At 36.9% G+C, this 27,699-nt stretch overlaps 1 protein-coding gene across 2 annotated transcripts in view; it reads right to left on the bottom strand.

Annotated features, from left to right (window-relative positions):
- Positions 1-2,934: 2,934 nt before the first annotated feature.
- LOC137034353 (pikachurin) overlaps positions 2,935-27,699 on the bottom strand; it is a 28,597-nt gene continuing 3,832 nt past the window's right edge. Inside the window, exons 2-24 of one of the 2 annotated variants that reach the window (XM_067407199.1) lie at positions 27,488-27,597; positions 25,054-25,140; positions 24,866-24,892; positions 24,664-24,781; positions 24,427-24,562; positions 20,968-21,134; positions 18,463-18,575; positions 17,863-18,262; positions 14,890-14,990; positions 14,703-14,803; positions 11,872-12,016; positions 11,562-11,751; positions 11,164-11,289; positions 9,339-9,582; positions 9,114-9,225; positions 8,130-8,246; positions 7,674-7,854; positions 6,814-6,837; positions 6,631-6,709; positions 6,380-6,523; positions 6,178-6,261; positions 5,927-6,030; positions 2,935-4,093 (exon numbers count right to left, since the gene is read on the bottom strand). In XM_067407199.1, coding sequence (XP_067263300.1) covers positions 3,942-4,093; positions 5,927-6,030; positions 6,178-6,261; positions 6,380-6,523; positions 6,631-6,709; positions 6,814-6,837; positions 7,674-7,854; positions 8,130-8,246; positions 9,114-9,225; positions 9,339-9,582; positions 11,164-11,289; positions 11,562-11,751; positions 11,872-12,016; positions 14,703-14,803; positions 14,890-14,990; positions 17,863-18,262; positions 18,463-18,575; positions 20,968-21,134; positions 24,427-24,562; positions 24,664-24,781; positions 24,866-24,892; positions 25,054-25,140; positions 27,488-27,597 — 3,062 coding nt within the window. In that variant the 3' untranslated portion in view covers positions 2,935-3,941. Of the gene's footprint in view, positions 4,094-5,926; positions 6,031-6,177; positions 6,262-6,379; positions 6,524-6,630; positions 6,710-6,813; positions 6,838-7,673; positions 7,855-8,129; positions 8,247-9,113; positions 9,583-11,163; positions 11,290-11,561; positions 11,752-11,871; positions 12,017-14,702; positions 14,804-14,889; positions 14,991-17,862; positions 18,263-18,462; positions 18,576-20,967; positions 21,135-24,426; positions 24,563-24,663; positions 24,782-24,865; positions 24,893-25,053; positions 25,141-27,487; positions 27,598-27,699 lie in introns of those variants that run through there. The other variant, XM_067407200.1, reaches the window with a different exon arrangement.

The raw sequence follows: 27,699 nt of genomic DNA, 5'->3' as shown, positions 1-27,699 counted from the left end.
AAAGAAAAGAAGAAAAAAATGTCTTTTTAGGCATAAACATTGAATATCAAAGAACAGTGGCCGGTTGCATAAACTTAGCCTCTATGTTAAGACTGTGACTTAAGATCTAGTTTGACCAACTAGCAGTTAGTTAGGGCTAATCAGTCTTACTTTTCTGATTCAAATGAGACTGATCTACCTTTTTATGTAACTGACTTTACAAAGTTAGTACCAGTCTTGAAGAAAAAATAGATGACTTTAGTTTTAAGACTAGTCTAAGCAGTTTATGCAACTGGCCACAGGTGTGTCATAACTATCTCACTCTTAAGAAAAGGTTGAATATATGGTTCCTTTAGGTGCTTCATATATATATAGAACCCTTTTAGGGGTTCCCTTTAGTTTTAATTAATTAACGTAAACATACATTTTAACTAGTAAATAATTAAATATCCTGTTTCTCCATAGAACCTTTTTGGCATAAAGAGTTCCCCACTGAATCTTCTTTCCTAACACCATGTCTACACCAGACGCGAGCAGTGCGACACGACACAAAAGCAAATAGAACTCATTATAATCAGTGATGCTGTCTACACTGGGTGCGGCGAGGCGCGACAAATTCCCAACAGTAAACTGATGCCGTGCATACATTTCTGACGTACTTTACACACTTGTGCTACTTCTGCAAACAGCTTTCTGTAAAACTGTAAAATAATGTAGACTAAATCAAGCAAAAAATGCCACTAATCGAGATAAATATTTAATTCTAAAGTATTTCGAAATATTTTATTCTTTTCTTACCATTTCTTACAGGAAATTTTGGTCTAAATCACAAATGTTTGAGGTTCGTCCTAGCACAAACCAAACTGTATATTGCGCCACAGTAAACCAATCTTCAACTAGACATGGAGTCCCTAAAGTATGGAAGCTTGTTTCCACCACTGAATAAAAAATAAATAAGGTAATTGCGAGTTTATATCATGCAATTAAGAGTTGCGAGAAAAAAAGTCAGAATTACGAGATATAAACTCGCAATTACGAGGTAAAAAAGTCAGAATTGCAAGTTTATATCTCACAGTTTTGACTTTAGAACTCTGAATTCTGAGAAAAAAAGTCATTGTGTGAAATTAATTGTGTGAAAAAGTTGCAATTATCCTTTTTTTTATTCTGTGGCAGAAACAAGCTTCTATGGAAGGTTGTTACGACTTTTTCATCTCACAATTGCGAGTTTACATCTAAAGTCAGGATTGCGAGATATAAGTGCACAATTCTGACTTTATAACTCGCAATTGTGAGTTTATATCACGCAATTCTGAGAAAAAATCTCTCAATTGTGAGATAAAAATTCGCAATCACCTTTTTTATTTAGTGGTGGAAACAAGCTTCCATAAGCTTCCATACTAAAGGGACATGGTGACGGAAAAAAAAAATGAGATGGAAGGCTAAATTATTTGTCAAAGAACACAGCGGTTTTGCGAGCAAAAGCAAAGTTTCTCAGGGGAATGCAATATATTTGCGAGAAAACGCAAAAGCATTGACTTGTTTATTATTCCTCCCATCCCATATTTTTATCCACCACCGTATGAAACAACACATAACAGTTTTGGCATATAGAATAGGCCTACTTGTGATATTTAAATGTTTACTAACGTGACAAGTGACCATACTTTAATTTAGTCGATGTACATTTGGCCCTGACACAGATGCAGTGGCGCAGTAATACTGATGTAATGAGTTCACAGGTGACTTTGAATGAGGCTCAACCAATCAGAATTAAAGACTGGAACTATCCGTTTAATAAATAAATATTAAAACACTGTTTTAATATAATTAAAGGTGCCATCAAACGTTTTTTTTACAAGATGTAATATAAGTCTAAGGTGTCCCCTGAATGTGTCTGTGAAGTTTCAGCTCAAAATACCCCATAGATTTTTTTTTTATTAATTTTTTTAACTGCCTATTTTGAGGCATAATTAGAAATGCGCCGATTCAGGCTGCTTCCCCTTTAATTGCTCGCACTGTCCACCCCCTCTCGAGCTCTCGACTCTATCATTGCATAAACAAAGTTCACACAGCTAATAAAACCCTCAAAATGGATCTTTACAAAATGTTCGTCATGCATGCTGCATGCATACATCGGATTATGTGAGTATTGTATTTATTTGGATGTTTACATTTGATTCTGAATGAGTTTGAGGCTGTGCTCTGTGGCTAACTGGCTAATGCTACACTGTTGGATTTATAAAGAATGAAGTTGTGTTTATGAATTATACAGACTGCAAGTGTTTAATAATGAAAATAGCGACGGCTCTTGTCTCCTTGAATACAGTAAGACATGATGGTAACTTTAACCACATTTAACAGTACATTAGCAACATGCTAACGAAACATTTAAAAAGACAGTTTACAAATATCACTAAAAATATCATTTTATCATGGATCATGTCAGTTATTATTGCTCCATCTGCCATTTTTCGCTGTTTTCCTTGCTTGCTTACCTAGTCTGATTATTCAGCAGTGCACATCCAGACGTTCTGCCCTTGTGTAATGCCTCAATCATGGGCTGGCATATGCAAATATTGGGGGCGTACATATTAATGATCCCGACTGTTACATAACAGTCGGTGTTATGTTGAGATTGTCCTGTTCTTCTGAGGTCTTTTAAACAAATGAGATTTATATAAGAAGGAGGAAACAATGGAGTTTGAGACTCACTGTATGTCTTTTCCATGTACTGAACTCTTGTTATTCAACTATGCCAAGATAGATTCGATTTTTAATTCTAGGGCACCTTTAAAACAGTAGGGCAGGCTATATGTCGTTTTAAAGACTCCCAATCTACTGTTCTGACTTTCTTTAGAAAAGATTCATAATTTGGCTTCGACAACTCTCTGTAATAGCATCTGCTAATTGACTTTAAAATAAATGTAAAGATACACCCGTGTTAAATTCAGTGTCTGACATTCTTTTTATTTTATGAATAAAATCAGTAAGTCACATTTTTGATGGCAAAATGATAGGCTTTTAAAACATCAAGGCAGAAAAAATTAAGAGATGCTTTTTTTTTGCAGACATCCATTAACTTAATAAAGAGCTACAGTAAAAAATAAAGAGCTACAGTAGCTACTAAAGAGTCTTTGGGATTCATAAAAGTTTGTAGCTAGAAGGAAAAGAGAGGCAGAGCCTCTGATACAAAAGAAAAAAAATCACATCACTTTGTCCTTCCACCACTAGCAGCCTAAAAACTTACAGTGCAAAGATTTACCTCAGAAGAGAGACATTTACTACTCTACGACAGCCTGACTCTTCAAAAGCTCTATTCATCAGAATGAATCTTCATCTATTAATTCGACAGTCTAAATACTGATACAAAAATGAATGATATAAAAAACAAACAAACGATAAACAAAAATACAGTTGCTCCGACCATTGCTCTAGAAGAGAATAACGAAAATGCACCTGACTAGGTTTGAACAAGAATTGGTTGCCGATTCATTATCAAGTCGTAGATTTGAAAAAAAAGCATGTAACTTGTAGCTTTGATTGCAAAAAGAATAAATAACCTCTGAGATCATCCTGCCTTCAAACATCTGCATGCTCACTTACGGAATAAGATAACATTTACTGTGATTCAGTTACATGGTTGAAAACCCTTCAGTTAATTCAATGACCGTGCTGAAGCTAAACAAAAACTCCAACTCTGGCTGTTATTGCAGCAGTTGGTGTATAATGGAGAATTCAGAAGAAAACACTTTAATCTTTATCTTCATCACACCAAGATAAATGCTTTTCATCAGATGGAGGTTAATGTTTGGGTCTTTAATTATCTTAGTCAGTGATATTTGCGAGCTGCTGTTCCTGATATTCATAAGTTGTGGTGGTTATTTTTGAAGAGTACACATGAATATGTTGTTCTTGGGTCGCAAAAAGTTATTGATGTTCGCGATCTGTTGTTTTTGAGGTGTTCAGTTGGTGCAGGTGTTGATGTTCTTGCCATCAGCTGCATCATCCACCAGAGACAGATGGTAGTCCGTGGCGAGAGTGAAATGAGAAATGCATCCCACTAAACCTCGCATGTACTGCCTGTTAGTGTGCAACGCGATCTCCTTCATCCCACCTGGAGAGACAGAGTGAAATCAAGATTTGAAATCAAAATCACCAGCAGAATTAGACAAATACCTGCACATACACTGCTGTTCAAACGTTCAGTAAGATTTTTTGTCTTCTGCTCACCAAGGCTGCATTTATTTGATCAAAAATATAGTAAAACAGTAATATTGTGAAATATCATTATAATTTAAATCTATCAAATCTATTTTAAAATGTAATTTATTCCTGTGATCAAAGCTGAATTTTCAGCACTCTTCAGTGTCACATGATCCTTCAGAAGTCCTTCTAATGAGATGATTTGCTGCTCAAGAAACATTTCTGATTATTATCAGTATTTCAAACAGTTGTGCTGCTTCATGTTTTTGTGGAAACCGTGGTAAATTTTTTTTAGGATTCTTTAGAAAGTTCAAAAGAACAGCATTTATTTGAAATGCAAATCTTTTGTAACATTATAAATGTCTTTACTGTCATTTTTGATTAATTTAAAGGCACGATATGTAGTTTTTCGCCTCTAGAGGTCGCTTATTCGAAACAAAGGTGTTTTTCGGAATCATGGGAGGTGTTGTCTTCACATCCATAGCCAATGGAAAAGAATCCGATGGGACTTGGGAGGAAATCATGTTCATGGATGAGCTAATCAAATCGAGTAAATCAAGAAAATTATATTTAAACAATAAGACTTACTGTGTTGAGCTATATAACAATTAGTTTTCTGTCAATTAATGTATCCAAACAGGTCTAAGGACCTGTCTAATAAAACACATAAAATATTAAAGCGTCTTTGGTGTTTCCACGGTTTCTACAAAATAAAACCGGAAATCGAGGGTAACGCAGGTATGATGTCATTGACAGACGACACACAAACATGGTCCGTGTCCTGGTTAAAATTGCTTATTTCTCTGGATTTAAACATTCTTGGAAACATTTGGTATAAAGTATACAAGTCAACAAAATCTATAACATTGTTCTAGTGGTTTTGGGATATTTTCATCCAAAACTCTTACATATTGTGCCTTTAATGCACCCTTGTTGAATAAAAATTAAATTCTTTCAATAAAAACTTTTGTTAGTGTAATTTATGTCATACACAATCTTGCATGGCATTATTATCAGCATTATTAAAGTCACCATGAAATCAAAATTGAAAATTCTTGTTTTTATGGAATTGTGGCGACCAGGGCGGGCGAGAGCCGTGAGGGAACGGCGCGAGGCCGGTGGCGCGAGTGTTAATGAGCTTCACCTGGGAGGCGCACCGGCCTTGAGTCCCTCACAGAGGAGCTCCGGGAGCATAAAAGGAGGAGCGACTACCGTGAAGGACGAGAGAGGACCAGGCCTGGACTTTAAGTTGTGTTTTATTATGTTTGTGTGGCCGGCAGACGTCCGCGAGGGTCTGGCGGCATTACTTTCGCTTTGTTCTTTGTTTATTTTGGTATTAAAGTTACGTTGAATGTTCGCCAGTTCCCGCCTCCTTCTTCCCATACTTACGAACTTAGTTACAGGAATATTGCAGTATTTATTATAAATGATTTATCCATGCACATCGCTAGTTTTTTAAAACTCTTGTTCCTCTAAAAATCTCGAATCAAGATATCTTGATGTGTTTACTGCCGTGAGGGCGGAGCAACCTGTCACTCACATGAGATCCACCAATAACAAACCACAAACATCCAATCAATTCTCCATAGATAAAAATTAAGTCCCGCCCTACATTTGTTCTTGTTCGAGAAGCCGTTTCACTCAGATATACATCACAACAGGGAAGAAAATACTATCACAACTTCCTTTTTATGCTAACCGTTTTTAATCTTCGTCGTTACAATTAACTTGAGTTGCTTCTTACCAATGTAAAGGTCGCCGTTGATGTTCAGCTGTCTCATCTTACCAGGAGATCTGCCTGTTTTAGCTCCGTAATCGTCGACAGTTAGTTTACCAGACTGTCCATCCCTTCAAACAGAGACAAACATAAAGGCTTGGTGAAACTTTCTAAAGCTATACAGCCCTTTCAAATTCCCTCAAATTACTCTACATATGACAATCCATAAAGAAAGACATGCTGAATAATGATTTTAAGCAGTATGGCACACGTCTGACCTGACAGCCTTCACTCTGTGCCATTTGCCATCACTAAATGTGCCATTAATGACCACAGTGGCGGCTCCACTGCCAAGATTATAACTGTAGGGAAAACAAGAGATGTTAGGAGGACGCTTTTAATCCTCCATTGTAAATAGTCTACAAAAATGCATGAAAATCTCATGACTCTAAGCATGAGCGGATATGTCGTTCGTTATACCTGAAAATGAGCGCTCCATCTTGAAGGCCAAGAGACAAGTAGTCACTGTTGGCTCTCATTGGACTGTCCCCCCGCCATAGTAAAAGACCATCTTTGGACGTGCTCTTAAAACGCATGAACATGTTTGTTCTGGAACCTGATACCCTGCGGAGACAGACGCCGTTATATTAGGATGTATGTTTGCAGAGAAACTTCATGTGAAGAATATTGATTTGACTACAGTTATAGGTGTAAAAGCAAAAGCACTCTACCTTTTGAGGATATCTCTGTTGTCGTATGTCAGATAACTGCGTCCAGTGAACTGAGGGATCTCAATAGATTCAGTAACAGCTGATACAGCAAAAGACAGAGAGTGCACAGCTCTTTAACGTCCACTAGATGGCAGCATACATCATAATAAATACAGCAGACATCTGAGAGACATAAGCACTTACTGTTTAAGCAATAATTCCCACATTCTGCACAGTGAGAGCACAAAACAGAATAAAAGAAGCTTAAGAAAGATTTTGAAGTGTTATAGAAGAAGTCTGCGAAAAATATCAAAGTAACATCTCAGTCTAAAGCCAAACGCAAAATATTGGTTATATACTACAGAAGGAAAGTGTTCAGTTAGTGCTCAATCCTGCTCCTGGAGATCTGCCTTCCAGCAGAGTTTAACTAATAATATAATGTGAAATAGTATGTAATGCAAAGTAGTCTGCATTTGCATTTTTTAAAAAATCATTTTTATCTATATAGCTTTAATTAATTTTTATTTCAGCTTTACTTTTAGTCATTTTAGTACTTGAACTTATTTAAAGTTAGTTGGCAACAAGGCAACATTTCTATTTTTTGTTTGTTTTTATATTTCAACTTTATTTTAATATTTATATTTTATATTATTTCAGCTTTATTTCAATGACCAGTTTAAGTTTTTAGTTAACCCCTTAGTTAACAATAACATTTAACTTTAATGCACAGAGGAAATTTGCCTGCTATGTTAGTATATGGAATTGGACGATAAAATGTGTACTTTCAATGCAACGAAAGTCGCTTGGGAAAGGAGCATTTGCCAAATGCATTACTGTAAATGTAAATGGATGAGTAGTATATACAGTAGGTATTGCATTCTAAAAATATATCCCTGCATTAGCGGCTTCAGGTTTGTGTGATTCGCACTGGAGTTAAACTAAAGACCTGGATGGCAGATCTTCAGGAGCACATACTTTAGACTTGTGTGTGTGTGTGTGTGTGTGTGTGTGTGTGTGTGTGTGTGTGTGTGTGTGTGTGTGTGTGTGTGTGTGTGTTTTCTCACCTTTCTGACAGTGTTTCCCATCATACCCAAGCGCACAGTCACAGTCGTATCCGTCCCACTTCGGTCTGCATGTTCCCCCATTAGCACACGGGTTCTCCACACACGGGTGAGCTGCGTTCAACACGTTCACCCCAAAAGCCTGACCTGGATTCAGCTCTATACTGCGGTCATTCAGAGAGATCTGGGTCAGGAGGAAAGACTTTAAATTATTTTACCATTTTTACAGTAGTAAGCAGTCAGATTCTGATGCAGCTTACATTTTAATTGCAGCATTGAAAACTAACTAACTAACTACGTATCTTCAGTCTCACATTGAATTAACTGCAGTTGAATTTAAACTAATTAAAAATCATGATTATTTGTTAATGTTGTTATGTGGTTGTCAGGGTGCTTTGGGTGTTTTTCCTATCTTTAACTAGTTTCTACCATACGTTTCTACAGTCTAAACTCCAGTACCTTCTGCACAGTTCCACTGAAGGGTCTCAGGACGCCAGCACTCGTCTTAGTAATATCATAATTAGGAACTCCTCCAATATAGAGAGGAGAACTACACTTTATCTGTGTAAATGCACCCTAAAAAGAGAAAGATTATTATTGGTGTTTTGTTGTTATAAATATAGAATATAACAAATATTATATTATATATATACACACATACATATACATACATACATGCATACAAAATGACCTGAGAAAGCATTCAGATCCCTAGTATTATACATTTATTTCTGATAGAATAGATTTTTTTTACTGATGCACAATAGCCCATACAAAGTGAAAAGTGTTAAAAGGTTTTCAGTCAATCATGCACTAAATGTAGTACATTGGTACTAAATGTGTAAAGGAACATGAATATATTCATTTTAAATCTAAATACATGACCATTCAAACGTTTTGGGTCAGTAATATACTTTTTTGACAGAAACTAATACTTTTAATTCAGAAAGGATGCATTAAATTGATCAAAAGTGGCAGTAAAGACATTTATAATGTTACAAAAGATTTCCATTTCAAAGAAATGCTGTAGTTTTAAACTTTCTATTCATCAAATAATCCTGTGGAAAAAATGTATAACAGTTTCCATATAAAAAATATTAAGCACAGCACAACTGCTTTTAACATTGATAATAATAAGAAATGTTTCTTGATCAGCAAATCATCATATTAGAATGATTTCTGAAGGATCATGTGACACTGAAGACTGGAGTAATGATGCTGAAAATGCAGCTTTGATCACAGGAATAAATTACATTTTAAAATAATTTACAGTAGAAAATAGAAGATTTTAAATTATATATCACTGTTTTACTGCATTTCTGATTAAATAAATGCTGTTTCGGTAAACATAAGACTTTTTCCCAAAATATTAAAAAAACGTACCAACCCCACACTTTTAAATGCTACTGTATATGATTAAAAATAACATAAAAATCTCTTCACCTCTGCCATGCCTTCCACTGGTCTCTGGTTGTCTACCTGTAGAATGCCATTTTTTGCTGTTCGAGACACACGCAGCTCATGCCACACCTCCATAGCGATGGCCTCTTCACTCCTGTTAACAGAAGCAAAGATTTTGTTCCCTGTCCTACACAATATTTAACAAGCGTGGATTCACAGTCATCTACTAAAATGGAAAGAGACTCAAAATGTTCCACTATACTCAACCTGATAACAGTGGCACCCGAGCCGCAGTCGAAGCGAAACTCCACATATCCGCCCACCAGGCTGATTGACAGGAAGTCACGGCTGGCTGCATCATCGGTGTAGAGCAGCGTGCCGTCGGGATTGGTCGGCTGGAAGGTCACCTCAAACTCCATGAAGGAAAGGTAGTTGTGGGACGGCTGAGGCCAGGGGGCGCTGGCGTACGAGAACATGCTCTCGTTAAACTGCGGTAGAGACAACAGGAAACCTGGAACCAGAAGGATTTTCCTTTAAATTCATATGAAATCAGGTGATGACACACAATAGGGCTGGTTGTGTTTGGTGGTTCAAATTTGCATATGTGATTGTGATGGTGGATGGGATGGGATGGTGGATGGGATGTGATATGACATGTGATATGATATATGATATATATGATATGATATATGATATGTTATGATATGATATATAATATGATATATGATATGAGATATGATATGAAATATGATATTATATATTATATGATATGAGATATGATATGATGATATATGATATGATGATATATGATATGAGATATGATATGATATATATGATATGATATGATATGATATGATATGATATGATATGATATGATATATGATATGATATGATATTTGATATGATATATGATATGATATGATATATATTTTGGAACCTGAAATTGTGATTGTGCAATTACTTCTTTCTGACCTAGCCACACTTTTACGGACAAAAGTGTTGATAAATGTTCAGAGCTTAACTTCATATTGTCTGTATTTATTGTGTATGTAAAAATGTTTATCATACTGTCCAGTTACAATTGTACTTATTATTATTACTACTTCATTTGTCATTGTTCATTTGTGTGAACTGCATGTTATGTCTTGTAAGTCATATTATATGTTTATGTTTATGAACTGTGGTGTTTCAGAGACATTGTGTTTCGTTTCTTCCCTTGTGAAAAAGAAGTGTGCTTAATGGTATTGAATGTGTATATTTTAATAAATTGTACTTGCAGATAGTAAAATATTAGTGAAATAAAAGGGCACTTAAAGAGAGTACACTTTCATGACTGTTTCTTAACATACTTAAGCAAACTTAAAACTGCATTTTGTAATAATATATTATAAGTTTCACTTTAAAGTACATTTTAAATCATTATGTTTTAATAATATTTAGTCATACTTTAAAGAAGTACAATTATTTTAGTGTGATGACTAATACTAATACTTGATTATAATCTTAACTCTAGTGTGTTATTTAAAATTACATTTAAAGTAAATATATTTTAAATATACTAAATTGCAACTTCATCATTACAGAAGTGTAATATTAAATGTATTTAAATAAATGACTCACAATTTTCAAAAGTAATGGCATTAAAGTACATTTTAGTTACCATAAATGCTTGTACATTCAATACAATACAATACACCACACCATATTTCAAAGACAATAGAAGTAATTATGAAATTACATATACAGATGTACTTACTGTACTTGTACTGTAAATGCACTCTAAAGTTCAGATAACTGCATTTAATAGTTGAATTTAAACTATAATACAGTTTTAATGCATTATAGTGATGCACGTAATGCAATTAAGTGTCCAAAAACAGTTCAGTTCACACTTATGTATATTCTTTTTAAAGTATATATTCTTTTTCACAAGGGTTCAGGAGAGAAGAGACAATAAAAACCACTTGACTTGGCTTGACATAAGTTAGTTTATAGCAATCATAAATGTGAGCGTTAAAATGTGAGTGGTGCTTGCACATGCAAAAATCACAACCACAAAGCATGTGTGTGTGTGTGTGTGCGTGTGACTCACTCTCCTCACAGAGGAAGCCCTTGTAGCCCAGAGGGCACAGGCAGATGAAGCCATCCGCTCGGTTGGCAAAGCAGATTCCTCCATTAGCACAGGTGACCTTCTCACACACACTGTTGCTGCACTCGCCTGAAACACACAGAAGAGAGGAAGATGCTTTGAACACATATACAGTGATCCCAAAAATCACTACTCTACAGATAAAAAGTTTGGGGCCAGTACAAATTAAAGGATAGCAAAATAGCAAAGCAAGTGACATTTATTCGATAGAAAGATAAACACGCATACTTTTAGCAAAACATTCGACAAAATGAAGAACCTGTTAGGTTTAAAGATCAGAAAACAATAGATAAGCTCAAGACAAAACCTATTTGGACGCTTATAGTCATCCTCAAACTAACCAATGTCTGCTCCACTCAGTGCGTTTCCTTTAGGCCAGGGTCGGATGTCGGTGGCTTTACTGTTGACTATCAGACTCTGCATACAGCCCTGAAACCCGCGATTGGTCCCCACCGCCCTCACCAGCCAATAGGCATTCGGAGCTCCGCCCAAAAACAAAGGCGTGCGGAATGTTATTTTAGTGTACTGACCCTGAGCGAGACAAAGAAAAGAGGTTGTTAGACGCATTTTATAGTCCTCAATACAGTGTATGACACAAAATCAACTGCGTATATCACAGTATTCTGTGTTTGTGTATTAAGGCATGCATACCTGAGAACGGCCTGATACCGGTGTGTCGTTATCCAATCGTAGCCAGCCATTCATGCCGTCTCTAAATATTGTGACAGTGTGCCACTGACCAATCACAATGGAGCTGTCACTCACGATCTGCGCCGCCCCCGTACCACAGTTAAACCTGTGCACATAATAGTCCAGATCAATTACTAATAATCACTAAATCAATGTAAATTCACAGAGAAAACAAAAAGTAAAAAAAGAAATGTATATATATATACACACACACACACACAGGTGCTGGTCATATAATTAGAATATCAAAAAGTTGATTTCACTAATTCCATTCAAAAAGTGAAACTTGTATATTATATTCATTCATTACACACAGACTGATATATATTTCAAATGTTTATTTATCTTAATTTTGATGATTATAACTGACAACTAAGGAAAATCCCAACTTCAGTATCTCAGAAAATTAAAATATTGTGAAAAGGTTCAATATTGAAGACACCTGGTGCCACAATCTAATCAGCTAATTAACTCAAAACACCTGCAAAGGCCTTTAAATGGTCTCTCAGTCTAGTTCTGTAGGCTACACAATCATGGGGAAGACTGCTGACTTGACAGTTGTCCAAAAGATGACCATTGACACCTTGCACAAGGAGGGCAAGACACAAAATGTCATTGCAAAAGAGGCTGGCTGTTCACAGAGCTCTGTCTCCAAGCACATTAATAGAGAGGCGAAGGGAAGGAAAAGATGTGGTAGAAAAAAAGTGTACAAGCAATAGGGATAACCGCACCCTGGAGAGGATTGTGAAAAAAAACCCATTCAAAAATGTGGGGGAGATTCACAAAGAGTGGACTGCAGCTGGAGTCAGTGCTTCAAGAACCACTACGCACAGACGTATGCAAGACATGGGTTTCAGCTGTCGCATTCCTTGTGTCAAGCCACTCTTGAAAAACAGACAGCGTCAGAAACGTCTCGCCTGGGCTAAAGACAAAAAGGACTGGACTGCTGCTGAGTGGTCCAAAGTTATGTTCTCTGATGAAAGTAAATTTTGCATTTCCTTTGGAAATCATGGTCCCAGAGTCTGAAGGAAGAGAGGAGAGGCACACAATCTATGTTGCTTGAGGTCCAGTGTAAAGTTTCCACAGTCAGTGATGGTTTGGGGTGCCATGTCATCTGCTAGTGTTGGTCCACTGTGTTTTCTGAGGTCCAAGGTCAACGCAGCCGTATACCAGGGAGTTTTAGAGCACTTCATGCTTCCTGCTGCTGACCAACTTTATGGAGATGCAGATTTCATTTTCCAACAGGACTTGGCACCTGCACACAGTGCCAAAGCTACCAGTACCTGGTTTAAGGACCATGGTATCCCTGTTCTTAATTGGCCAGCAAACTCGCCTGACCTTAACCCCATCGAAAAAATCTATGGGGTATTGTGAAGAGGAAGATGCGATATGCCAAACCCAACAATGCAGAAGAGCTGAAGGCCACTATCAGAGCAACCTGGGCTCTCATAACACCTGAGCAGTGCCACAGACCGATAGACTCCATGCCACGCCGCATTGCTGCAGTAATTCAGGCAAAAGGAGCCCCAACTAAGTATTGAGTGCTGTACATGCTCATACTTTTCATGTTCATACTTTTCAGTTGGCCAAGATTTCTAAAAATCCTTTCTTTGTATTGGTGTTAAGTAACATTCTAATTTTCTGAGATACTGAATTTGGGATTTTCCTTAGTTGTCAGTTATAATCATCAAAATTAAAAGAAAAACATTTGAAATATATCAGTCTGTGTGTAATCAATGAATATAATACACAAGTATCACTTTTGGAATGGAATTTGTGAAATAAATCAACTTTTTGATGATATTCTAATTATATGACCAGCACCTGTATAGTATTATATATTTTTGTCCAAAAAAGGTGTAAAGGTATAGTTTTAGGTTAAATAATATTAATAGATAAATATATATCAATGCAAAGATAAATCATGATTCGATACAAGCAAATAGTATGAGAACAAAAAAAAACTGTGACAATCCAGTATGTAAATATTAATGTGTGAACTATATATATGTGACCATAAGGGTCAATTTTTTTGAAAGTGAGATTTATACATCATCTGAAAGCTGAATAAATAAGCTTTCCTTTGCTGTATGGTTTAAACAATATTTGGCCGAGATACAACTATTTGAAAATCTGGAATCTGAGGGTGCAAAAAAAATTCAAAATATTGAGAAGATCACAAATACATTACATGTAATACACACTACATTTTTGATATATTTGCAGTAGTAACTTTAGAGATCTTTATTTATTATTCTAATGATTTTTGGCATAAAAGAAAAATCGATAATTTTTTTCGATAATTATTGTTTCGATAATTATTGCTACAAATATACTTGTGCGACTTATGACTGGTTTTGTGGTCCAGGGTCACACACACACACACATATATATACACATATATATATATATATATATATATATATATATATATATATATATATATATATATATATATATATATATATATATATATATACACACACACATATATATATTATATATACACACACATATATATATTATATATACACACACATATATATATATTATATATATATATATATATATATATATATATATATATATATATATACACATATATTTATATATACACACATATATACATATATATACACAGAACAGTAAATACAGAGCACATGTATTGTGAAAATTCGCTACGAAACAAAGCTTGACTGAAATCTGCATAGCTGAAAAGTAACATCAAAAAATTTTGGAGATTCAAGTGTTTGCAAGAGCCATAATTAAGACTTAAATATAATTGGAGATACCTGTAGTGTAGTTTTCCCCGTATAAGAGCCAGGGAGGTGAAATCTCCTCGACCATGTTCATTCTCTCCACAGTACAACAGCAATCCATCCTCAGCCTCTGCCTGTGAGGTCAAAGCGGTGATTCATGAGCATCCGGTCTCAAAAACCACTCAAACGCTTCAAAGTCTGCCTATATGTGTGATTATACCTTAAACTCCAGGCTGATCTGGAAGCTCTGGTAAGAGTTTTTAAGAGGTTCGAACGTCATGTGAGAGTAGCCATAGAACTTCGGGAAATTTACTGTCAGACCTGTAGGACACAGAGCTATGAGGTTACATTCGTTTTTGAAATCTTTTTGCATGCACACACCCTCCATATACTGTATTGCATTGATTGGGAGTCTAAAAAGTCAAACACTGTGACTGAAGGTCATGGAAAATGATTTCTTTCAATCCGCTTGGACAAGTTTTCTGGCTCTGCAGCTTCTTCTGTGACAGAGTTGGGGTTACAGAGCGTTTCATCTCTTGGGCACAAATCCCATAGTTCATTACTGCCATGTTGATGTACCACAAGTGCTAGAACATGACCCTTCGCCCAAGTTTTGTGGCTTTTAGTCCATGTTTATGAGATTTGAGGTCACCTACAAAAGTACTGTTGAAAAGTTAGGGGTCAGTAATATTGTGAAATATTATTCAAATTTAAACTTTAAATTTAGACTGTTTTTTATTTAAATATAGTGTAAAATGTCATTTATTCCTGTGATGTAAAGTTGAATTTTCAGTGTCATGATCCTTCAGAAATCATTTCTTATTATTATCATTATTGAAAACAGTTGCTGCTTAATATTTTCGTGCACAAATACTTTTTGTTCTTCATTATTCTTTGATAAATAGAAAGTCATGGGAACAAATTGTTCATATGTTATTTATTAACCTTTATTTAACCAGGTAAGTCACGTGAGAACCAGTTCTCATTTACAATGATGACCTGGCCAAGAGGCAGCATAAAATATGTGGCCGCGATATACATATTTTTTTGTTTGCATGTCATATGCGGGGCTCTGTAGAGGCTGAAGGAATATGTGTTTATATATATATATATATGCCATGTGTAGTCTACTCAAGGCTTTTATTACCCAAACTGTTGTTGCTGTTGTTTTTGACACTCAAAATGAGTTCAGCTCACTACAAAAGTGAGGTTTCAAGAAATTGCAATTTTCAGCAAAACTCATATATATTGCATTTAAACATATTGAAACTGATATGCAATACTGTGAGAGATGTAGAACAATAAAGCAATAGGCTTCATGTCTGTGGAGTCAACTTGGTTTAAAAATGTTATTGTACTTGCTCTGAAAAGGTTAGACAGAAAGAAAATGCCAGGGGAATATACAGGAGCACATGCAAACCTCCATTCTCAAAGATTAAACACTTCATAGAGACCTCAGAGAAGACGAGAGAAACAGATGGAGGAAAAAAGGAAGACAAATTCTTTAAGCATCTGAGAGAGCGTATAGTAGATTTCTAAAGTTTTAGATCTTATTTAATCAAACTAAACTTAAAAAAGAGATGAGTCTAAGCCTATTGCATCATGAAAATACTCCAGAATATCAATGATTCATTATAAATTATTATCTTCTTAAATTTTTTTATGAATACCACACATAAAATATACTACAAATTAGGAATGAAATCACATCTGCCTCTTTGACAGCACTAGACTCTGTAAAAAGCAGTCACAGTTCACATAGTCAGCAAACCAGCCAATCAGAAATGCTCTCTGCATGGTTATTTTGCATGTTTAGGTTTGAGGGCAGGGTGTTAGCTTTTTAGTGGTCTAATTTAGTTACATCATTTAATAAGTAAGGGATGCCTCCGCTTTGCGCCGGGCAGTTCTTTGCCTCCATGTCATGCATTAAAATCGTTTAATGCACAGCTAGCCATGGATTATCCCGCTTACACCATGGTTATTTGCCAGCATTAACAATTTAAAGGGATAGATCACCAAAAAATGAAAATTCTGTCATCATTTACCCACCCTTAAGTTGTTTCAAAACTTTATGAATTTCATTTTTCATTGAACACAAAAAGATATTTTGAAGAATATGGATAACCAAACATTTGATGGTCCCAATTGATTTACATTAGTAAGGTTACCGACATTCTTCAAAATATCTTTTATTAAATTATCTTCCCTTTTAGTCTGGTGGAAGCAAGCAAAATGGTAAAATCACTTACAGCAAAATTTTTGTGTTGTGAAGCCCCGCCCACAGTGAAATTGCATTGGTAATCTAACAAAACTATATAGTAAACATCAGATATGTAGTGATTAACATCACACAGCACATTCACTCTTAAAGGAACACTCCACTTTTTTTGAAAATAGGCTCATTTTCCAACTCCCCTAGAGTTAAACAGTTGAGTTTTACCGTTTTCGAATCCATTCAGCCGATCTCCGGTTCTGGCGGTACCACTTTTAGCATAGTTCATTGAATCTGATTAGACCATTAGCATTGCGCTTAAAAATGACCAAAGAGTTTTGATATTTTTCCTATTTAAAACTTGACTCTTCTGTAGTTAAATCGTGTACTAAGACCGACGGAAAATAAAAGGTTGTGATTTTCTAGGCTGATATGGCTAGGAACTATACTCTCATTCAGGCGTAATAATCAAGGAACTTTGCTGCCGTATCATGGCTGCAGCAGTGCAATGATATTACGCAGCGTCTCTCACAAACGTCTCCATGGTTGCAAGGCACGTTCCCTGTGCAAGCAGGGGCTCACAGGCGCTGCGTAATATTATTGCACTGCTGCAGCCATGATACGGCAGCAAAGTTCCTTGATTATTACGCCTGAATGAGAGTATAGTTCCTAGCCATATCAGCCTAGAAAATCACAACTTTTTATTTTCTGTCGGTCTTAGTACACGATTTAACTACAGAAGAGTCAAGTTTTAAATAGGAAAAATATCAAAACTCTTTGGTCATTTTTAAGCGCGATGCTAACGGTCTAATCAGATTCAATGAACTATGCTAAGCTATGCTAAAAGTGGTACCGCCAGAACCGGAGATCGGCTGAATGGATTTGAAAACGGTAAAACTCAACTGTTTAACTCTAGGGGAGTTGGAAAATGAGGCTATTTTCAAAAAAAGTGGAGTGTTCCTTTAAACAGAAGTAACCAACCTTCTAAGCAGAGGTCTCCCTGGCGGCCGAGGTTACAGTGACATCGAGAGCCGCCAGTATCGTAATCGTTGATGCAGAAGCTGTCAGGAGGGCAGACCGTCTCGTCACATGGTACATCATAGACTCGGGGTCTTTCCCCTTTCCATGGCGTCAGTGACGGACTGGGAGATGGCACAGTAGGAGAAAGCGTAGTAGGAGAGGCGTCTGTCAGTACAGTAGGCATGGTGGTTGTCCTGGAGGTGGAGCTGGCGACCGTTGTCATGGTTATAGGTGTTGTTGATGTGATATTTTGGGAAGCAGGTGTACGCATCCTAAAAATAACATTTCCGTTACCCGGAGTCCCGATGCGGGAGCGTAGCTGAGACCGCCTGCCGCTTTTCTTACTACTAGGAAACTTTATCTGCAAAAAACACAGAGAAGAATATCAGAAAGATCAAATAACTGCAATTCTGAGTGACAAGATGTTATTTATATGGTTGTATTTATAGAAAAAAAAAAAATGAATTAAAATGTATTTTCCAAGTTCTCAAATTTTTCTGTGTGAGTTTTGCCTCTTCCAATGTGTTTTAGGCTTCTTTAAAAACATAAAAGATCACTCACCTCCTCAATGAAGACGTCATAATCGGAGTCATCGGTTTCAAACCCGTCCTCATCTTTACTGTCAGAGTTTGAGATGTAGATGTCATAGTCTCCACTGCCTACATCCACTGAACCTGTTTTTAAAGCAGGGTATCATATACTTCTTTCATATGACCTCATAAATACAGTAAACAGGAAAAAAAAAAATCATGATTTCATGCTCAGAACACATCTGACTTTCAGATTCAGAAACCATGTTAGAAACAGAGAAAGTATCTAAGGCTTATTCATGCTGCACACAATAGAGCAACAGTCGGGTTCCAGAAGTAAAAACTCCATTTATTTTCTCCATAGGGAAATTGATTTTGAACAATACCTTTTAAACCTTTAAAGACAGGCCTACTGTGAGACACAAGGTTGTTAATTCATGGTATTTGCTTCAGCCGTCAGCCTGAGTTATTTCAGCTTATTTTTTAAATAATCGTATTTAAAGGGATAGTTCAGCCAAAAATGAAAATTTGATGTTTATCTGCTTACACCCAGGGTATCCAAGATGTAGGTGACTTCAGTAGAACACAAATTATCATTTTTTACTCCAACCGTCGCGGTCTGTCAGTCGTATAATGCGTGGCGATGGAAACTCCATCTATGAGAGTCAAAAAAACATGCACAGACAAATCCAAATTAAATCCTGCTGCTCGTGACGACACATTGATGTCCTAAGACGCGAAACGACCGGTTTGTGCGAGAAACCGAACAGTATTTATATCATTTTTTACCTCTAAAACACCACTACGTCCAACTGCCTTGAGCGCGTGCATGGCATCCGATGCGTGAGGGGAGTACTGGTGTAGTTTACGCAAGTGCCGGAAGTGATCTCTCATGTGTATACGTCACTCATTGTTTACACAGTGCACAAACGTTGTAGGTATGACGGCTAATCAAAATGGTACTTTCACTTATCCGGATTGTTCAAACCGACTTAAAACTAAAAGATTATGTTCTCTCGTGCAAACTCATTCGGGAGTGGTGACTTTCCACGTATTCCCAACTTCTGAGCCTGCTCACCTGAAATTATGGTTGATTGCTCTTCGGCTGGATATCAACACATCCATTAACATACTAAAGTTGATGGTCTGCAGCGATCATTTTTCCCCTGATGATTTTACATACCCAGGAGAGGATCACGTATGACTTAAACCATCAGCTGTGCCTATGGTTTTTCCACATCCAACTGAGGTATGTGAACAAGATCTTTGTATGTGTCTTTTTTATTTGTAAAGCTGCCCTTACAAAATGAATTTTTTTATGTAATAAAACCATGTTTTTTTGTGGTTTACTTCCATTTGTATAACAACTGTTGTACTACAGGCACCATGTTTAAACTATGCCAGTCGCGTACACACCTCACGCACCAGATGCCATTCATGCGCTCAAGGCAGCTGGACATAGTGGCGTATTAGAGGTAGAAAATTATATAAATACTGTTCGGTTTCTGTCTTAGGACATCAATGTGTTGTCACGAGCCGCAGGGTTTAATTTGGATTTGTCTGTGCATGTTTTTTTTTTACTCTCATAGATTGTGTTACCATTGCCATGCATTATATGACTGACAGACTGCAGCGGTTGGAGTTAAAAATCATCATTTGTGTTCTACTGAAGAAACAAAGTCACCTACATCTTGGATGCCCTGGGGGTAAGCAGATAAACATCAAACTTTCATTTTTGGGTGAACTATCCCTTTAACAGCAGAATTCCTAGTGAAAAACTACATTTCCCATGATGCTGTACATAAATTACACCAGAGTTGAAAAAAACAACATGCACCAAAAACCCACTCCCACGAAGCACTGCAAATGAGGTAATCGAGTCAATCTTTCTACTCTCTCAAAATACTTTATATATATATATATATATATATATATATATATATATATATATATATATATATATATATATATATATATATATATATATGCATATTTTGCAATAAACTTAAAATATATTGTTTTCTATATATAATTAACAATTGTACCCCAATTCAAATGCAGGAATTTAATTATAATTTAAAAGCCATGCTCAATTCAGTACATGTGAGGCGGTCAAGGTGCTGTTGATCCAGATGTTTTTGAGTGAAGTCGACGCCAACCAAACTATGACAATGCTTTCTTGAAACTGTGTAGCTGAATGAGTATGTGTGATCTGATGTGATTGGACTGTAAACGTGTGTTTGTTGGGGGGGGGGGCTATGTTCTTAATCTGTCTGCTGGAGGGTTGGGGGCGGGTAACTAGCTGTAAGCTTCCTCCCAGTGTGTTTGTGTGACAGAGGAGGGTCTTCCTCAAAGTGAGCAGGCTTTAAGATGCTTAATTTAATTAGTCTGGTCTCTCCAGCCAGCATGCACACACAAAACCCTTTTATCCAAAGTAACTTACTATACACATTTTATAGGGACAAATCAAGGGCGCAATGGTTACAATTACCAGATCTGAGAGTCTCCTAATGTCATGTCCTGTACTGTAACTTACCGAGTGTGCGCACAGGGTTGTTAATGGCACTGGGAGGGCTGATCCCATGCGCATTCACGGCTCTGATGACAAACTGGTACTCCGTATCTGGCATCAGACCCTTGAGCACCATAGAGTTCGACTCTACTGGCTCTCTGATGTACGTCCACTCTGTGTCCATCTCTGGCCTGCACACATACATATACATCACATTTACCTACAGCTTGTGCCAATGTAAACCCTCTTTTGGTGTTAAAAAAAAAATAATGTCAGGATTTACTAAAGACATGCAATGAAAAAATAGCACTGAAAAGGCGTGGACAGGGTTATTTTTGAGGCTGACCTTAACGCATATGCATTTGTAGGAGTTTTCCTTTCAGTTGCATAATTAATGGGAGGAGAGTATTTAAATGAATCATGCAAGGTGATTTACTTAGGTTTGCGCTAATCAATATACTGGTATTTGCACCATTATTTACCGCCCAAAAAAAAGCATGTCTTAAACTAGACGCTAATTTGTGTTGCTCTTGGTAGATTATGTTGGTCGTTATGGAAATGATCCGACTGCGTCTGTGTGCTTTAATTTGCGCATTGTCAGTAAGTCACCCGCAGAACCTTCCACTCCATTCGCACTTTTATGGGATTGCTCTCTAATGCTAATTTGCCCTGTTTAGTAGCTAAATCTGGTCCTATACTTTCTTAACTGGGCATTAAATTACAGAAAAATGTGTTTCTACTACAATGGCTGAGGCAAATTTGACATCTTTCTCTCTTCTGACCAATGTAATCAATCTCTCAATGTTTTTTCCTCTTTTGGAATGTCATAGAAACACTGTCATGGAGTTGTTTCTGTTGGTATTGAGATAAATGGGAAAGCAAAACTTATATTTGTTGTAGTCTCCGTTCACCACTATATAAGTTTACCAAACCATGACAACTTCCGCTTCTGTTACAGTGCCCAGATTATGTGAAAGGTTGTTAATCTGAGAAGCAGACAGTCTCTGGATGGGAGGTGGGGAACGGGGGGTGGGGTGGGGGGGGGGTGTCCTAATCTGCTGGACGCCACAGTCATGTTGCATAATTATCAACGAGTATTACAAACATGCCGATTTCACACTCAAATGCACATGCATGGATTTACAGCAGGATACAATGATAAATATGAATCATGTTAACAAATGTATGAACTTCTTTACAAAGCTGCTATTTAAATTTAAGAAGAAAAAAAAAAGGGAAAAAGAAGAAAACAAGTATTTGTTTTTTTTTTTAATGACCTGAGCTGGAATCTAGATACAGAAGAAGCTCAAATACAAGAGAGGATTCATTTTTTCAATATTTTGGTCACTTTAATTCAGTTTGTGGTATTTCCTGGTTTTTATGACTTTTTTATTATTCTAAAATGTAATGACTCGGTCAGTCATTTATCAAGAGCTCATGCACACATAACAGCAGGCCGTTGTGTGCTGCGGGTCGGTGGTTTGATGTGTGTGGTCATGCAGACTGTGCTGAACTGGCCTGAATGGGTTAGTTGTGTTCTAGAACAGTAACTACCACAGAAATGCATTAGTTGCATGAGTCATCTGGACATAGTAAGGCCTGACAGGGTAAAGATCACACGCACAAACATCAGTCAGTCTTGTTTTAATAAAGGCCAACAAACACACAGAGAGACTTTCAGGAAATGCATTCTTTAAAAGAAATCGAATGAAGATTTTAGTCTCTGAAGTCGACTGAAAATGTTTTTCACTTGAAAAAGCTGCTATTGTACAAATCTTGAGCTTTTTCTATTTCTATCTCTATCTTTCTATCCATCTGTCTATCCATCCATCCATCTATCTATCTATCTATCTATCTATCTATCTATCTATCTATCTATCTATCTATCTATCTATCTATCTATCTATCTATCTATCTATCTATCTATCTATCTATCTATCTATCTATCTATCTATCCATCCATCCATCTATCATGTCCATCCATCCGTCTGTCCAACTGTCCATCCATCCATCCATCCATCCCACCAACTATCTATCCATCAATCCATCCATCCATCCAACTGTCCGTTCGTATGTCCGTCCATCCATCCATCCATTTATCCATCCATCCAACTCTCCATCCATCTATCCATCCCACCAACTATCTATCCATCAATCCATCCATCCAACTGTCCATCCGTATGTCAGTCCATCCATCCATCCATCCAACCATCTATCTATCTATCCGTCCATCCATCTATCCAACTGTCTGTCCGTATGTCCATCCATCCATCCATCCATCCATCCATCTATCAAACTGTCCGTCCGTATGTCCATCCATCCATCCATCCATCCATCCAACTGTCTGTCCGTATGTCCATCCATCCATCCAACTGTCCATCCGTATGTTCATCCATCCATCCATCCATCCAACTGTCTGTCCGTATGTCCATCCATCCATCCATCCAACTGTCCATCCGTATGTCCGTCCATCCATCCATCCATCCATCCATCCATCCATCCATCCATCCAACCATCTATCTATCTATCCGTCCATCCATCTATCCAACTGTCTGTCCGTATGTCCATCCATCCATCCATCCATCCATCCATCTATCCAACTGTCCGTCCGTATGTCCATCTATCCATCCATCCACCCATCCATCCATCCATCCATCCATCCAACTGTCTGTCCGTATGTCCATCAATCCATCCAACTGTCCATCCGTATGTCCATTCATCCATCCAACTGTCCATCCGTATGTCCATCCATCCATCCATTCATCCATTCAACCATCTATCTATCCATCCATCCATCCATCCATCCAACTGTCTGTCTGTATGTCCATCCATCCATCCATCCATCCATCCATCCGTCAGTCCGTGTGTCCATCCATCCATCCATCCATCCATCCAACCATCTGTATGTCCATCCATCCATCCATCCATCCATCCAACTATCCGTCTGTATGTCCATCCATCCATCCATCCATCCATCCAACTGTCCGTCTGTATGTCCATCCATCCATCCATCCAACTGTCCGTCTGTATGTCCATCCATCCATCCATCCATCCATCCATCCATCCATCCGTCTGTCCGTATGTCCATCCATCCATCCATCCATCCAACCGTCTGTCCGTATGTCCGTCCATCCATCCATCCATCCATCCAACTGTCCGTCTGTATTTCCATCCATCCATCCATCCATCCAGCTGTCCATCCGTATGTCCATCCATCCAACTCTCCATCCGTATGTCCATCCATCCAACTCTCCATCCGTATGTCCATCCATCCAACTCTCCATCCGTATGTCCATCCATCCATCCATCCTTCTGTATGTCCGTCCGTCCGTCCGTCTATCTATCTATCTATCTATCTATCTATCTATCTATCTATCTATCTATCTATCTATCTATCTATCTATCTATCTATCTATCTATCTATCTATCTATCTATCTATCTATCTATCTATCTATCTATCTATCTATCACCTGAACAATTACCTGATATAAGCCACCAGGAAGTAAAGCACAGGTGCACTTCCTTCACTGTCTCCATGTTGCCATGACAACGCCAGTTCTGTGTCTGACACGGCGACCACATTAGGTTGGGTAGGAGGTGTAGGAGGCATGCACTTTTCTACAATATAAGAGAAATACATCATGCAAGTCGATTAATTCAGTTAGTTAAAAGCAAAGTAATACTGATCAAAATGTATGTTTTGTGATTTGTTTGCTCACCATGAGAGCCAGTGCTGATGTCCCGGGGCATGCTGGGTCTGCCCTCCCCTGCCCAGCCGTACGCCCCCACACTAACACGGTACTGCGTGGCCACCTTCAGGTTCCCGATCACCACATCCTAACAGACACACGGGAACAGCTTGCCATGCAAGACAGCACCATATGGCATTAACAGAGAATCAGATATTGAACATCTACTCACAAAGCTCGCCTGGCCATCAAACTGCCCCTGTAAGACAAAAGTCATGTTCTGAATTCACTTCAACTGTACTATATTGTACTATATCTCATTACCATAAACAAAATATAATTATATAATCATTTATTGTTATTTGTATTTAGTAACAATAAAGTTATTTGTTTACTGAACAATAAAGAGGTTGGACATACAGTTGTGAGCATTTCTAAACTCAGTGGGACTTCCAGGACAACAGCATTGCTGGTTGGACGATTATTCCTCATCTCTGTGTAATACACCTGGTCAGTAAAATAAATAAATATTAACATGAATATTTTCATGAGGAACCCATCACTCTCAAATAATTCCTGTAGTGACATCTATACAGCACCAGTGTGGAAATCAGAAGAATAAGAGAGCCTTCACTCAGACAGATACCTGACGGGTTTGGCTAGTCTTTATCCCATAAGCAACTATAACAACATTAACATTAGTTAACACAGAGAACCTAACAGCAACCAGAGATGAGGACACCTCCAACCTCCAACTATAAAGGAGCAAAGATCCGAGCGCTTCACTTCTTCACAAAAGAAGTAAAGTCTTCTCTCTGTAATTAAAGGAGAAGTGTGTCGTTTCTGCGCTACTAGTGGCACCAAATGGATCTGCAGTATGATGATGGCAGATGGTGCACTCATGATATATATGAATGGGAGAAATCATAACACTCAATATGGTGGCTTTGGTCCCTCCTTCACAAAGTTGTTTATTAAAGAATTTGTAATCAAATTCCAGCCAGGGTTATTATAGAGAATTAACTCAAATGAAAACCATACAAACATGCTGCATCCCAATTCGCATACTAGCCATCCTAAATAGTGACTCAAATTGTAGTATGTTGAAATGAGCATCCCAAAGGTTCCCTGTTTCTGGTTAGAATTCAATGTGCAGATCCGTGCACACTCTAACGGCTCATTGTGTGTTGGACGAGGATTCGATCAGAACAACAAACACGTATAAAAACTGTTAAAAAGCTACAAAAATATAGTGGATGTGTGAGATCGAAATGTTAAGTAAAGAGGTTTATGCTGCATACACGCCATGTCGTAATTACCATAGTCTCTAGATGACAACATGTGACATTCGGAGCTGTTCGCTTCCTTGGACTGGGAATTATGTGTTTCTGTGGCACCACTATCAATGAATCTGCAGTGGTCACGTCGTACAAGTAGGAGCTCTCAAACAATTCCCATCTTACAAGCTGTAATTACGAGCTCTATGAGGACGCAAACGCATTTTACAAGTTGAAATCACGTAATTGCGGTAATTACGACATGCTGTGTGCGCACCTTTAGATAAAGGGTTTTGAGTAATTCATAATCAGTATCTAACCTGACAAAAAGATATATTTATTCAATGTTATTCACATTATATTTAATCTAAAACAACATTGCGAACTAAAGATACTCTCAGATATTATATGAAAATTGAATTAAAAGACGCAATTTTGATGCGTATGCTCCAAAGCTTGCCTACTACACACTCAAAAGTATGCACCTTTTCTTCACAAAAACAGTACTTTTAGGGCATAGTATAAGTACGGAAGAGGATTAGTGCCAAGCAATAATAAAAAAATAAAACCATCTTGAGATTAAAATTGTTAAACTGAGAAAAAACTCGTTAAATTACGAGAAAAAAGTCATTAAATTACGAATTTGTTCTCATAATTTAATGACTTTTTTCTCGTAATTTAATGACTTTATTCTCATAATTTAACAAATTTGTTCTCATAATCTAATGACTTTTTTCTCGTAATTTAATGACTTTGTTCTCATAATTTAACAAATTTGTTCTCATAATCTAATGACTTTTTTCTCGTAATTTAATGAGTTTATTCTCAACATTTTATTTCGACTTTTTTCTCAAAATTTAATGACTTTTTTCTCATAATTTAACGAATTTGTTCTCATAATCGAATGATTTTTTCTCGTAATTTAATGACTTTATTCTCAACATTTTATTTCGACTTTTTTCTCAAAATTTAATGACTTTTTTCTCATAATTTAACGAATTTGTTCTCATAATCGAATGATTTTTTCTCGTAATTTAATTGCTTTATTCTCAACATTTTATCTCGACTTTTTTCTTGAAATTTAACTAGTTTTTTCTTGTAATATAATGACTTTATTCTCAACATTTTATTTTGACATTTTATTTTGACTAGTTTTTTCTCAAAATTTAACAACTTTAATCTTAAGATGTTTTTTTTTATTATTATTATTGCTTGGCCATAATCCTCTTCCGTATATAAGTGGCGAATTGTGACGGCAAAAATAAAAATTAAATATGGAGAAAAAAAAAAAAAAAAAAATGAAATAGTATTTCAGTGATATTAAAATAACCCTGATACCACACCATATCATTGGAAAAAGGGTTGGTCTGATTAAATAAGTGAGCTGCTGACAATGTCTCTGTTATTCAGTTAACACTGACATCCAGTATAATGAGCAATCAATATGTTATGCAATCTGCAGGGCAGCATGAACAGAAGGCTTATATTTTGAAAGGCACCAATATAAAAGTTACAAAACAACTTTTTAAAAAATGTTAAAGCACAGCATTACAATTTAAAGATGGAAGGACGTGTACCTTGTATCCAGTGATAGTGCTGACGTGTCTGCGGGGCATTTTCCACCGGACACTGAATGCAGTGCAGTTCACCGTCTCCAGCTGAATGTCCAGCGGTGGACTCAACCTCTCTGAGCGGAACAACAGATCAAATCAGAAACACTTTCATATAAATACAACATAATACAAAATACTACTTTATCGTTCATCAGTTCATTCATACCTATCGACAA

The sequence above is a fragment of the Chanodichthys erythropterus genome, chromosome 13, assembly GCF_024489055.1.
Source record: "Chanodichthys erythropterus isolate Z2021 chromosome 13, ASM2448905v1, whole genome shotgun sequence".
Lineage (NCBI taxonomy): Eukaryota > Metazoa > Chordata > Actinopteri > Cypriniformes > Xenocyprididae > Chanodichthys > Chanodichthys erythropterus.
Note: the sequence above shows the minus strand (reverse complement) of the source record. Positions and strands in the feature narration are given on the sequence as shown.